General features: G+C 43.2%; 2 protein-coding genes across 4 annotated transcripts in view; one reads left to right on the forward strand and one right to left on the reverse strand.

The window, feature by feature from the left end:
• Positions 1-13,845, reverse strand: part of IFT81 (intraflagellar transport 81) — a 144,933-nt gene that overhangs the window by 122,782 nt on the left and 8,306 nt on the right. The gene's annotated exons all lie outside the window — the stretch shown is intronic.
• P2RX7 (purinergic receptor P2X 7) overlaps positions 1-13,845 on the forward strand; it is a 54,833-nt gene that overhangs the window by 2,527 nt on the left and 38,461 nt on the right. Inside the window, exon 1 of one of the 3 annotated variants that reach the window (XM_012535554.3) lies at positions 7,439-9,255. The exons of the other annotated variants lie outside the window; for them this stretch is intronic. Within the exon in view, the coding sequence (XP_012391008.1) occupies positions 9,134-9,255 (122 nt within the window). The 5' untranslated portion in view covers positions 7,439-9,133. Of the gene's footprint in view, positions 1-7,438; positions 9,256-13,845 lie in introns of those variants that run through there. 3 annotated transcript variants of the gene reach the window in all.

Raw genomic sequence — 13,845 nt, forward strand, 5'->3', positions numbered from 1 at the left:
TGGATAATAAAGAATATAGTTAATAAATTCTCCCTTATGAATCAATACATAGATCATATGTCACAATTCCACATTGTGATGCGGCTTCCTGGTATTCTTGGGCCTAGCAAGCAATGTCTTAAAAGAAGATTGCTGTATATATATGAACAGATTATTATGAGAACACCTTATAATGATATTTTTCTTTCATATGGTGGAATCTTTTCTTACGAGCTTTTAATTCCCTCAAATTCAGTTGTACATGTTCCACAGGAGCATGGAGAGAGAGCACAATTTAAACAGTGCAATGATTCAGCAGTTGGGTGCCCCAGAGTAAACGTGGGGTTCCCTCAGTCAGTTTCTGTTCCCACACGCTTCTCATAGCATGAGCATCTTGCCTCCCTACCTGTGAACATTTTCCACTCAACATGTCCCCTAAAATAAGCCAACTCCTTCACCTCCACCTTTGAGACCCAAGCTTTTCAAACATATGCACCATGCAACAACACTTTGGTACACAGGAAATAGCATAGGGTGCTGGGCATGAGCAGAATTCATCTTAAGGAATGGATGGGGACAGTACCAGCCTTGACCTACACAATAGGGACCACTTCCTGGACCCCACACTTTAGAGACCCCACCCTGGCCCTCTGCTAGCTGCAAGCTTCCCCACGGAGTGAGGAACCTGTGGGGCTGTATTAGTTTTCTGTTGCTGCGTAACAAATTACCACAAACTCAGTGGCCTAAAACACCATCACTTATTAGCTCACAGTTCTGTAGATCAGTAGTTTGGGCCTGGCGTGACTGGGTGCTCTGCTCAGGGTCTCACAAGGTTGAAATCAAAGTGTCAGCTGTGCTGAGTTCTCACTTTGGGACTCTGGGAGAAAATTCACTTCTAGGCTCATTCTTCCTGTTGGTAGAATTCAATCCCATGCCGTCATGGGATTCAGAGCTCTGTCAGCCGGGGGCCACTCTCAGATCCTAGAGACCACTTGCACTATTTACCATATGGCCCCTTCCATCTTCAAGCCAGTGATGATACAATGTTTTCATGCCTCAAATCTTTGACCTCTCTTCTGGGACCAGCCAAAGGATATTCTCTGCTTTTAAAGGACTCATGTGTTTGGGTCAGGCCCACCCAGATGATCTTGCTAGCTTCAGGTCAACTGTATAGTATAATCTAATTGTGGAAGCATTTCCATCATACTCAAAGTTTGGGGGATTAGGCAGGGTGTGTATGCCAGGATACAGGAAATATGGGTGTCCCCTTAGAAGTCTGCTGCCTCAGGGGCAGAATGTGCCAATCCAGAGCACTGGATGCACTCCCCCCATCCCACCATGCTCGGTATGTAGGACCCCAGAATTCTCTTCCCAAATGGCCCTTAACCTTTTCACAGATTTATCCTCTTGAGAGGAGACCATAGCACCCAGGGGCATGCTCCTGAGATCAAGGGATGGCCAAGGGGCAGCTGAATGCAGGTGGAGGGTGTGGAGGGGGCTTAGGCATAGAGCGCAGGGCATCCAATAGGTGCACGAGGCCCTCACAGAGCTGGGAGGAGCCAGAGTGAGATGAGAAGGGGGGTGGGCTAAGGGATAAGGGTCAGAGGCCTCTTCAACCAATGCTTCCAAGTTCTGGCACAGAATTCTGAGGAGTCCAAGAATTCGAAATTTGAATCTGGCCTTCCAGGTTGTAATGAAGGTATGTCTGGGTAGATGAAAAAACACGTTTCATTTTAAAGTCTGTTATGACTTTTAGGGACTTCCCTGGTGGCGCAGTGGTTAAGAATCCACCTGCCAATGCAGGGGACATGGGTTTGAGCCCTTGTCCAGGAAGATCCCACATGCTGCAGAGCAACTAAGCCTGTGTGCCACAACTACTGAGCCTGTGCTCTAGAGCCCGCGAGCCACAACTACTGAGCCCGTGCACCACAACTACTGAAGCCCACGTGCCTAGAGCCCATGCTCCACAACAAGAGAAACCACCCACGCAATGCAACAAAGAGCAGCCCCTGCTCACCGCAACTAGAGAAAGCCCACGTGCAGCAACGAAGACCCAACGCAGCCAAAAATAAATAAATTTATACAAAAAAAAGTCTGTTATGACTTTTAAATGTCTGAATAAGCAGTATGTGGACCTCCACTTGTTCTCTTGCCCAGTTGTCAGTTGCCTGTCATTGCTGTAACAATTAACCACAAACTTGGTAACTTAAAACAACGATTTATTCTCTCACAGTTCTAGAGACATCTAAAATCAGTATCACTGGGCCAAAATCAAGGTGTTGGCAGGGCCACGCTCCCTCCAAGTCTCCAGGGGAGAATCCTTCCTTGCCTCTTCCAGCTTCTGGGGGTGGCCTGTGTTCCCTGGCTTGTGATCACATCACTCCAATCTTCAAGGCCAGCATCCTTGACTCTGCTCCACCTTCACAAAACTTTCTCCTGTATGTGTGTGTGTGTGTGTGTGTGTGTATGTGTGTGCGTGCGTGCGTGCGCACGCATGCATGAAATCTCCCTCTGTCTCTCTGTTATAAGAACACATATGATGGCACGTAGGGCCTACCTTGATAATCCAGGATCATCTCACCATCTAAAAATCTTTAACTTAATCACATCTGTAAAGACCCTTTTCCCAAATAGGGTAATAGTTATAAATTCTGGGGATTAGGACCTGATAGCTTTGGGGCCATTATTCAGCCTACTATAGGAGGTATAGCCCCAGGCATTCAGCTCATTGGGGATGGCAGTGACTAAGATTCTGGCACTCATTCCCAAACATTATTGGCATGAGTTCCCACCTTAGGGCTTAGCAGTGGCTGGCCGAGTCTTTTCTCTGGAACAGTCCCTGTTCTCTGGGTGTTGTTCCTGGCTGTGTAGTGTCTCAGCAATCCTGGTTTTTGGTCCTCCAAGAGATTGTAAGAACTGCCTAATGTCCTTTAAAATCTCTTTCTTCCTTTACTTTTTAACAACTTTATTGGGGTATAAATTTATATATCACAAAATCACCAATTTTAAGCATACACTTCAATGATTTTTAGTAAATTTGCCAAGTTGTACAACCGTCATCATAATCCAGTTTTAGAACATTTCATCACCCCAATAAGATCCCTCATTCCCATTTGCAGTCACTCCCCATTTCCACCCCCTGGACCCAGGCAACCACTAATCTATTCCCTGCCTCTATAGATTTGCCTTTTCTAGACAATCTTTCTTCTTAAACTAGGCAGAGTGAACTCTGTTGTTTAGAACTAGAAACCCTGACCAATATAATATTAATATCCCCTAATTATAGAAGAAGAAATGATGACTCAGAAAGGCTAAGTTACTTACATAAAGTCATGTAGGTAGTAAGTGGTAGAGCCAATGTTGAACCCAAGTATCTCACCCCAGAGTCCAAGCTCCCACTAAAGTACTGCAGAGAATGGAGGAGGTAAGAGTACAAACGGAGGGAGGGAGACAGTGTAGGAGGCTATTGGGTCATCCAGGTGAGAGTTAATGGTGATCTGGTGATCTGGTCTGAGGAGTGGTAGAGGAGAGAAGTAGACAGTTTTGAATAACATTAGGAAGATAAAACAAAAAAATTTGACAATTGAATGGATGGGGGGAATGAGGGAAAGGATGAATCAGGGTGTGTGCCATGTTCTGGCTTGGGCAATTGAAGAGTGGTGGAAGAACTTATGGGAATAGGAAATGTGAGGAAAAAAAGCGCATTTAGGGTGGAAGATGAATTCAGAACTGAAGGCTCTGAGCTTGACAAATCTATGGGACATACAAACACAGATGCTTAGCTAGATATATGAATCTGGAGCTGGAGGTGTAGATTTATATATCACCAGCATACAAATGGTAACTAGAAATATGGAAGTAGCTGCAACTGACCAGCAAGAGAGGATGTAGATGAGAAGGCAAGAGGGCCTAGAACAGACCCCTAAGGAATGCTAACCTTTAAATGATGGGAAGCACAGAGGTCTCCAAAGGATTCTCAGAAAGGGCGAACGTGGAGAACCAAAGAAAGTCAGGAGAATGTGGATTCTGGGAAGCTGAGGGAAGAAGGGGAGGCAGGGAGATGGTGCATGGTCACTGGTGTCAAATGCTGCTGAGAATTTGCCAGGTCTGTGGCGTGTCTATTGGATTTACCGATGGTGGTGTTGTTCACTTGGCACGAGAAGCTTTATAGAAGTTCTGGGGCTGGGCGGAGAGCCAGACTGGAGTGAGCAGAGGAGTGAATGGAGATGCGGAAATGGATGTGATGACTCACTTTTTCAAGGGACTTCGCTACAAAGGAGAAGAGAGGCATCAAGTGGTAGAAGGAGAAGAATGTGGGGTCGAGGGACGGTTTATTTTTAAAATGGGAAATGATGTTGAAATGCAGATGGAGAGGAGACTCGAGAGAAAAGGAGATGATGAGATAAATGAAAATTATCGTCACGTTGTCATCGTTATCGACACCATCATCATCATCATCATCGTTGCTGTCGTCACCAACTAGCAACCACAAGGAAAGCTTGTTCTGTTCTGGGACTGTTCTAATTGTTAGACATTAACCCAAATCTAACTCCCTGTAATTTTTCCCTTTGATTAGAGTTCTGCCCTGTGGTCCCTTTTCTACTGGACACTTTCCAAATGGCTGCAGCCTGCTATTATATTTCTCAACTTCTCCAAACTAATAGCCCCAGTCCCTCTGGCTATGTCCCCCTAACACAACATCCAGACCCTTTACTATCTCAGCCAACCCCACACAACCACATTCTTGTTTGTCAAGGCTCTCTTAAAAGGTGGTGCATGCACACTTTTTTTTTATACATCTTTATTGGAGTATAATTACTTTACATTGTTGTGTTAGTTTCTGCTGTACAACAAAGTGAATCAGCTATATAAATACATATATCCCCATATCCCCTCCTTCTTAAGCCTCTCTCCGACCCTCCCTATCCCACCCCTCTAGGTCATCACAAAGCACCAAGCTTATCTTCCTCTGCTATGCGGCTGCTTCCCACTAACTACTTTACATTTGGTAGTGTATATATGTTAATGCTACTCTCTCACTACTTCCCAGCCTCCCCTTCCCCGCTGTGTCCTCAAGTCTGTTCTCAACGTCTGCATCTTTATTCCTGCCCTACCACTAGGTACATCAGTACCATTTTTCTAGATTCCATATATATGCATTAGCATATAGTATTCGTTTTTCTCTTTCTGACTTACTTCACTCTGTATGACAGACTCTAGGTCCATCTACCTCACTACAAATAACTCAATTTCATTCCTTTGTATGGCTGAGTAATATTCCATTGTATGTATGTGCCGCATCTTTTTTATCCATTCATCTGTCAATGGACATTTAGGTTGTTTCCATGTCCTGGCTATTGTAAATAGTGCTGCAATGAACATTGTGGTACATGTATCTTTTTTTTGTGGTACGCGGGCCTCTCACTGCCGTGGCCTCTCCCATTGCAGAGCACAGGCTCCGGACGCGCAGGCTCAGCGGCCATGGCTCACGGGCCCAGCCGCTCCGCGGCATGTGGGATCCTCCCGGACCGGGGCACGAACCCATGTCCCCTGCATCGGCAGGTGGACTCTCAACCACTGCGCCACCGGGGAAGCCCCAGTACATGTGTCTTTTTGAATTTTCTCAGCGTACATGCCCAGTAGTGGGATGGCTGGGTCATATGGTAGTTCTATTTTTCATTTTTTAAGGAACCTCCATACTGTTCTCCATAGTGGCTGTATCAATTTACATTCCCACCAACAGGGCAGGAAGGCTCCCTTTTCTCTACACCCTCTCCAGCATTTATTGTTTCTAGATTTTAATGATGGCCATTCTGACCGGTGTGAGGTGATATCTCATTGTGGTTTTGATTTGCATTTCTCTAATGATTAGTGATGTTGAGCATCTTTTCATGTGTTTGTTGGCCATCTGTATGTCTTCTTTGGAGAAAGGTCTTCTGTCCATTTTTGGATTGGGTTGTGTTTTTTTTTATATTGAGCTGCATGAGCTACTTGTATATTTTGGAGATTAATCCTTCGTCAGCTGCTTCGTTTGCAAATATTTTCTCCCATTCTGAGGGTTGTGGTGCATGCACTCTTGCTTTGCTGGTGAAAACAGGAAGTGCTTCAAGATTTTGTGGTTTGACAAAATGAATCAAGATTAAAAATGTGCACATCCTTTGACCCAGAAATTTATTTTAAGGTGTGAATTTACCTCAGGTGTGAAAATATTCTTTTATTCATTTATTTATTTATTTTTGGCTGCGTTGGGTCTTCGTTGCTGAGTGCAGGCTTTCTCTAGTTGTGGCGAGCGGGGCTACTTTTTTTTTGTTTTGTTTTTGCGGTACACGGGCCTCTCACTGCTGTGGCCTTCCCTGGTGGTCCAGTGGTTAAGATCTGCGGGTTCGTGCCCTGGTCCGGGAAGATTCTGCATGCCACGGAGCGGCTGGGCCCGTGAGCCATGGCCGCTGAGCCTGCGCGTCCAGAGCCTGTGTTCCGCAACGGGAGAAGCCACAACAGTGAAAGGCCTGCGTACCGCAAAAAAAAAAAAAAAAAATCCATTGTGTTTCTATACACCCACAATGAGCAATCTAAAAAAGAAATTAAGAAAACAATTCCATTTACAATAGCACACAAAAGAGCATAAGCTGTGGAGCCAGTTTTGCTACTTACTATGTGTCTTAGTTCACTGGGGCCACTATAACAAAATGCCATAGACTGAGTAGCTTATAAACAACAGAAATTTATTTCTCATGGTTCTAGAAGCTGGAAATTCCAAGATCAATGCACCAGCAGATATGGTATCTGGTGAGAACCTGCTTCCTGGTTCATAGATGGTCATCTTTTTGCTGTACCCTCACATGGAAGAAGAGGTGAAGTTTTTCTGGGGCCTCTTTTATAAGGGCACTAATCCCATTCGTAAGGGCTCCACCTTCATGACCTATTCACTTCCCAAAGGCCCCACCTCTTCATACAAACACATAGGGGTTAGGTTTCAACTTATGAATTTTGGGGGGTCTCAAACATTCAGTCTATAGCACTATGTGAACTTGGGCGCACTTTCTCTGTGCCACAGTTTGTTCAGCTATAAGGTGGGGGTAACACTATAGCTTCTTTACAGGATTATTTTTGGGAAGGTTAGGATTGAAAGAGTTAATATTTATTATTAATATACACTTAGAAGAGTGCTTGGCATGTAGTAAAAGCTATATCAAGATTATCAAAAATGTTTATAAGTGGGAAAAATGAACAAAAGTTCCATTTAAATATCCATCAGTAAGAGACCAGCTGGCAAATTTTCACAATTCACTTCTTAGGCTGAACCGTATGAAATTGCCAATATTCTACTGTTTTGGTCTACAAAATGGGCAATTTCATATGTTCCAACCTGAATACTAGAATACTCCGTAACTATTCAAAGTGGTTACATATCATAGATCTATCTTTATCATACATTTATCAATACTGTTGTGGAAAGAGTTAATAACATATTATTGAGTAAAAACAGCAGGTTATATAATAGCATGTAGAGCATGGCCATGTTTGTGTGTCTAGGTGGGGGCATAAAGAGACATCTGGAAGATACTCTCAAAGTTTCCACAGTGAAAACCTCTGGGAGGGAGAACGTTGGAACCTTTTCATGTTCTTTGTGCTTTTCTGTGAAACTTCTACTTTTACAACAGCAAAAGGGATTCTCTTAAAAAATGTGGCTTATAAGACCTGAACTCGGGGCCCCCACTGCTTGCTGCCTAATTAGGGCATAGGGCATTGGCTTATCACCACCCTCAAGTGGAATATTCTACTTATCTCACCAAAGTTTTAGACAACACTGGTTTTTTGGGTTTTGTTTTCTAGATGATATAACATAACATTGGTTAATATGGGTTTAGAGTTATTTAAAATTTTGGGTCTCTAAGTTAAACCTCTGCCAATCTGGGTGGTCCATGGCCTGTATATGCATAACTGAGTTTTGGAGCTCAATGCCTTTACATGTATCCATTATATTTCCTCTAGCTGGTAAACGTTAACTAATAGGTTAGGACTCACTCTCTGCTCTCCATACAGTAGGATGCGTAGAAAGTATTGTGTTCTGCAGTAGGTGTTTTTTGAATGAGGGGGACATAGTTTGGGAAGTATGAAAAGGAAGGGTTTTCCAGGTATACTAGATGGTGGAGAAGAAGTGCAATAGTCAAAGTGTATTAGAAGGGCGGGTGATGTCTTAGCCAAGCTGTGGGTTACAAGAAACTGAACCCTCTCACTAGCTAGCTCAAGGAAAGGCGGGGCAGAGTAGAGCAGGCTGAATAATGCCTCCCCGCCCCACACCAAAATCTCCATGTCCTAATCTGTGGAACTTGTGAATATGTCACCTTCTGTGGCAAAAGGAACTTTGAAGATGTGATTAAGTTCAAGGTCTCGAGATGGACAGATTATTCTTGATTATCTGAGTGGCCCCAGTGTGATCACAAGAGTCCTTACCAAGGGGAGGCAAGAGGGTCAAAATCAAAAAAAGGAGCTGTGACAAGAGGAGCTGAGGTTGGAGTGATGTGGCTGTGAGCCCAGGGATACCAAGGCAGTCTCCAGAAGCTGGAAGAGATGAGAACAGACTCTCTAGTGGAGCTCCAGAAGGGACCAGGCCTGCCATCACCTTGATTTTAGTCCTGTAAGAATGATTCTAGGCATCTGACCCCCAAAACTAAGAGAAAAATGCTTCTGTTATTTTAAGTCACAAAGTTCATGGTGGTTTGTTACAGCAGCAAAGGGAAACTAACACAACCGGCATTTAACTTGCCTTGGGGATGCAGGCTCTCCTCCACTTTCTTCTCAGTGCATCTCTGGCTGCCCCTGGCCCTTTCCTGACCTCCGCCTACAGCTGAATGGATCAGGGTTGGACATAATCAGATTCTTCTCTTGGGATTTTAAATATAAGACACAGAGGATGCAGGCTCAACTTCTCCATGAGGCACAGAGGGTCCAGGACCAATGGTTCTCTTGGAGGCCCACGAAAATATCTATTGGCCCCTGGTGTAAGCGTCAGTTAACCTGATGGAAGGGTAGTTCACTTTCAGGTCACACCCTTTCACTCTAGTGTTACCTTTGTTCAGTGAGCTCTGTGAGGGCAAGTCAGGCTTTGCTGAGAGGCACTTCCTCCTCGTGGTGCTTTGAGGACTCTCTTACCATGGCTTACAGTCGATTCCACCTGAGCTGCCAGCATACGTCTGCGAAAGTTGTTCTCATTGAAAACTTATGGATTGGGACTCTGAAGAAGCTCTTCATAGTGGGCACCTTGCTCTACATCTGGTGAGTCAGGTGCAGTGTGCCACTGAGGACTCCCTGGGCTGACCTCACTCTCCATCCTTCCCTCCTCTGCCCCTCTACAGCTCTCCTCTTCAGCCAGCCTGGCCTGTGAGGACCCAGGCTTCTATCACATTCATTCTCTTCCACCTTCCCAGACTCTTCAGCTTTCCTCTCCCCGCTCTCTACTCATCCTACAAGGCCCGGCTGAAACCCCAGCTGCCCTGTTCGCTCCAGGGACCAGTGGTTTTGCCCTCTTCAGAATGCAGAGAATAGTAGCTTCTTAGAGACAAAAGGTCATAGGGATTAGGGAGCCAGGCAGTTATCCCCTCATTCAGGGACTAAATCCATGGCCCAGAGAGGTGGCATGGCTTGTCTGAGTCACCAAGCAGGTGAGGAGAGAGCTGCTGGGACAGTCATTAGAATGTTCCTTCCATAGGGCAGGATACTGCAAACTCTTTCTCTTCCTTTTTTTTCCCTTTGATGCATCTCTGAAGCATTTTAATTCTTTTTTTTTTTTTTTTTTTGCGGTACGCGGGCCTCTCACTGTTGCGGCCTCTCCCGTTGCGGAGCACAGGCTCCGGACACACAGACTCAGTGGCCATGGCTCACGGGCCCAGCCGCTCCACGGCATGTGGGATCTTCCCGGACCGGGGCACGAACCCGTGTCCCCTGCATCGGCAGGCGGACTCTCAACCACTGCGCCACCAGGGAAGCCCCAATTCTTAAAATGATATGTTCATTATTATATAAAAGCAAGTTTTCTGATTTATGAGAGGGTTGGATTCCATTAAGGCTGATCTATAACATGTTGTGCATTTTGGGATGAATATGAGAGACTGAGCTTCCCAAATGGAGGGCCAAACTGACCCAGTGTTATACTGGGAGGCTGTTGCAGCATCCAGCACAAAAGAACATTGCACATACATGTGCACGTTGTGATGCTAGACTGAAATATATTGTTGAGTAAGTATTATTGTATTTGTCTATGGAATTACATTGAATAGCTCTGTCTCATATATGCTGATTAGATCTCGAATCTGGATCTCTGGCCCCAACGTCTTTCATTTTTTAAAAAATATATTTATTTATTTAGGCTGCGCCAGGTCTTAACTGCAGCACGTGGGATCTTCGTTTTGGCATGTGGGATCTTTAGTTGCGGCATGCGGACTCTTCGTTGTAGCATGCAGACTCTTAGTTGAGGCATGCATGTGGGATCTAGTTCCCGAACCAGGAATCAAACCCAGGCCCCCTGCATTGGGAGTGTGGAGTCTTACCCACTGGAAGGCCAGGGAAGGCCAACCCAGCGTCTTTCTTGATGAGCTTTCTTGATGAATGTTATAGAAATATGAAAATAGATCGAGAATAATGAACACTCAGGTAGGACCATCCAACTTAATTACTAACCCAGTTTTTGCTCCCTGAAAACCTAGCCTTTATCCCACTCTCTTTCATCTTCCCTTATAAATATCCCCCTTGAATTTGGTGTTTGTTATTCTATGTTTTTTTGTTTTTTCTGTTTTTTTTTTTCTGCAGTACACGGACCTCTCACTGCTGTGGCCTCTCCCGTTGCGGAGCACAGGCTCCAGACGCGCAGGCTCAGCGGCCACGGCTCACGGGCCCAGCCGCTCCACGGCATGTGGGAACTTCCCAGACCAGGGCACGAACCCGTGTCCCCTGCATCGGCAGGTGGACTCTCAACCACTGCACCACCAGGGAAGCCCCTCTATGTTTGTTTTAATACTTCTACAACGTATGTCTATATTTATAAAAAATATTTTTTCCTTTTTTAATTTAATTTTTTTTATACAGCAGGTTCTTATTAGTCATCCATTTTATACACATCAGTGTATACATGTCAATCCCAATCTGCCAATTCATCACACCACCCCACCACTCCCCGCTGCTTTCCCCCCTTGGTGTCCATACGTTTTTTTCTCTACTTCTGTGTCTCAATTTCTGCTCTGCAAAATGGTTCATCTGTACCATTTTCTAGGTTCCACACATATGCGTTAATATATGTTATTTGTTTTTCTCTTTCTGACTTACTTCACTCTGTATGACATTCTCTAGATGCATCCATGTCTCAACAAATGACTCAATTTCGTTCCTTTTTATGGCTGAGTAATAGTCCATTGTATATAGGTACCACAACTCCTTTATCCATTCATCTGTCGATGGGCATTTAGGCTGCTTCCATGACCTGGCTATTGTAAATAGTGCTGCAATGAACATTGGGGTGCATGTGTCTTTTTGAATTATGGCTTTCTCTGGGTATATGCCCAGTAGTGGGATTGCTAGATCATATGGTAATTCTATTTTTACTTTTTAAGGAACCTCCATACTGTTCTCCATAGTGGCTGTATCAATTTACATTCCCACAAACAGTGCAGGAGGGTTCCCTTTTCTCCACATCCTCTCCAGCATTTGTTGTTTGTAGATTTTCTGTTGATGCCCATTCTAACTGGTGTGAGGTGACACCTCATTGTAGTTTTGATTTGCATTTCTCTAATAATTAGTGATGTTTAGCAGCTTTTCATGTGCTTCTTGGCCATCTGTATGTCTTCTTTGGAAAAATGTCTATTTAGGTCTCCTGCACATTTTTGGATGGGGTTGTTTGTTTTTTTAATATTGAACTGCATGAGCTGTTTATATATTTTGGAGATTAATCATTTCTCCGATGATTCGTTTGCAAATATTTTCTCCCATTCTGAGAGTTGTCTTTTCATCTTGTTTATGGTTTCCTTTGCTGTGCAAAAGCTTTTAAGTTTCATTAGGTCCCATTTGTTTATTTTTGTTTTTATTTCCATTACTCTAGGAGGTGGATCAAAAAAGATCTTGCTGTGATTTATGTCAAAGAGTGTTTTTCCTATGTTTTCCTCTAAGAGTTTTATAGTGTCCGGTCTTACATTTAGGTCTCGAATCCATTTTGAGTTTATTTTTGTGTATGGTGTTAGGGAGTGTTCTAAGTTCATTCTTTTACATATAGCTGTCCAGTTTTCCCAGCACCACTTATTGAAGAGACTCACTTTTCTCCATTGTATATCCTTGCCTCCTTTGTCATAGATTAGTCAACCATAGGTGCGTAGGTTTATCTCTGGGCTTTCTGTTCTGTTCCATTGATCTACATTTCTGTTTTTGTGCTAGTACCATATTGTCTTGATTACTGTAGCTTTGTAGTATAGTCTGAGGTCAGCGAGTCTGATTCCTCCAGCAATGCTTCTTTCCCTCAAGACTGCTTTGGCTATTCGGGGTCTTTTGTGTCTCCATACAAATTTTAAGATTTTTTGTTCTAGTTCTGTAAAAAATGCCGTTGGTAATTTGATAGGGATTGCATTGAATCTGTAGATTGCTTTGGGTAGTATAGTCATTTTCACAATATTGATTGTTTCAATCCAAGAACATGGTATATCACTCCATCTGTTGGTATCATCTTTAATTTCTTTCATCAGTGTCTTATAGTTTTCTGCATACAGGTCTTTTGTCTCCCTAGGTAGGTTTATTCTTAGGTATTTTATTCTTTTTGTTGCAGGGGTAAATGGGAGTATTTCCTTAATTTCTCTTTCAGATTTTTCATCATTAGTGTATAGGAATGCAAGAGATTTCTGTGCATTAATTTTATATCCTGCAACTTTACCAATTCATTGATTAGCTCTAGTAGTTTTCTGGTGGCATCTTTAGGATTCTCTATGTATAGTATCATGTCTTCTTCAAACAGTGACAGTTTTACTTCTTCTTTTCCAATTTGTATTCCTTTTATTTCTTTTTCTTCTCTGATTGCCATAGCTAGGACTTCCAAAACTATGTTGAATAATAGTGGTGAGAGTGGACATCCTTGTCTTGTTCCTGATCTTAGAGGAAAGGCTTTCAGTTTTTCACCATTGAGAATGATGTTTGCTTTGGGTTTGTCGTATATGGCCTTTATTATGTTGAAATAGGTTCTCTCTATGCCCACTTTCTGGAGAGTTTTTATCATAAATGGGTGTTGAATTTTGTCAAAAGCTTTTTCTGCATCTATTGAGATGATCATATGGTTTTTATTCTTCAATTTGTTAATATGGTGTATCACATGGATTGATTTGTGTATATTGAAGAATCCTTGCATCTCTGGGATAAATCCCACTTGATCATGGTGTATGATCTTTTTAGTGTGTTGTTGGATTCTGTTTGCTAGTATTTTGTTGAGGATTTTTGCATCTATATTCATCAGTGATATTGGTCTGTAATTTTCTTTTTTTGTAGTATCTTTGTCTGGTTTTGGTATCAGGGTGATGGTGGCCTCACAGAATGAGTTTGGGAGCTTTCCTTCCTATGCAATTTTTTGGAAGAGTTTGAGAAGGATGGGTGTTACCTCTTCTCTAAATGTTTGACAGAATTCACCTGTGAAGCCATCAGGTCCTGGACATTTGTTTGTTGGAAGATTTTTAATCACAGTTTCAATTTCATTACTTGTGATTGGTCTGTCCATATTTTCTATTTCTTCCTGGTTCAGTCTTGGAAGGTAATACCTTTCTAAGAATTTGTCTGTTTCTTCCAGGTTGTCCATTTTATTGGCATAGAGTTGCTTGTAGTAGTCTCTTAGGATGCTTTGTATTT

Source organism: Orcinus orca, chromosome 15, assembly GCF_937001465.1.
Source record: "Orcinus orca chromosome 15, mOrcOrc1.1, whole genome shotgun sequence".
Taxonomy (NCBI): domain Eukaryota; kingdom Metazoa; phylum Chordata; class Mammalia; order Artiodactyla; family Delphinidae; genus Orcinus; species Orcinus orca.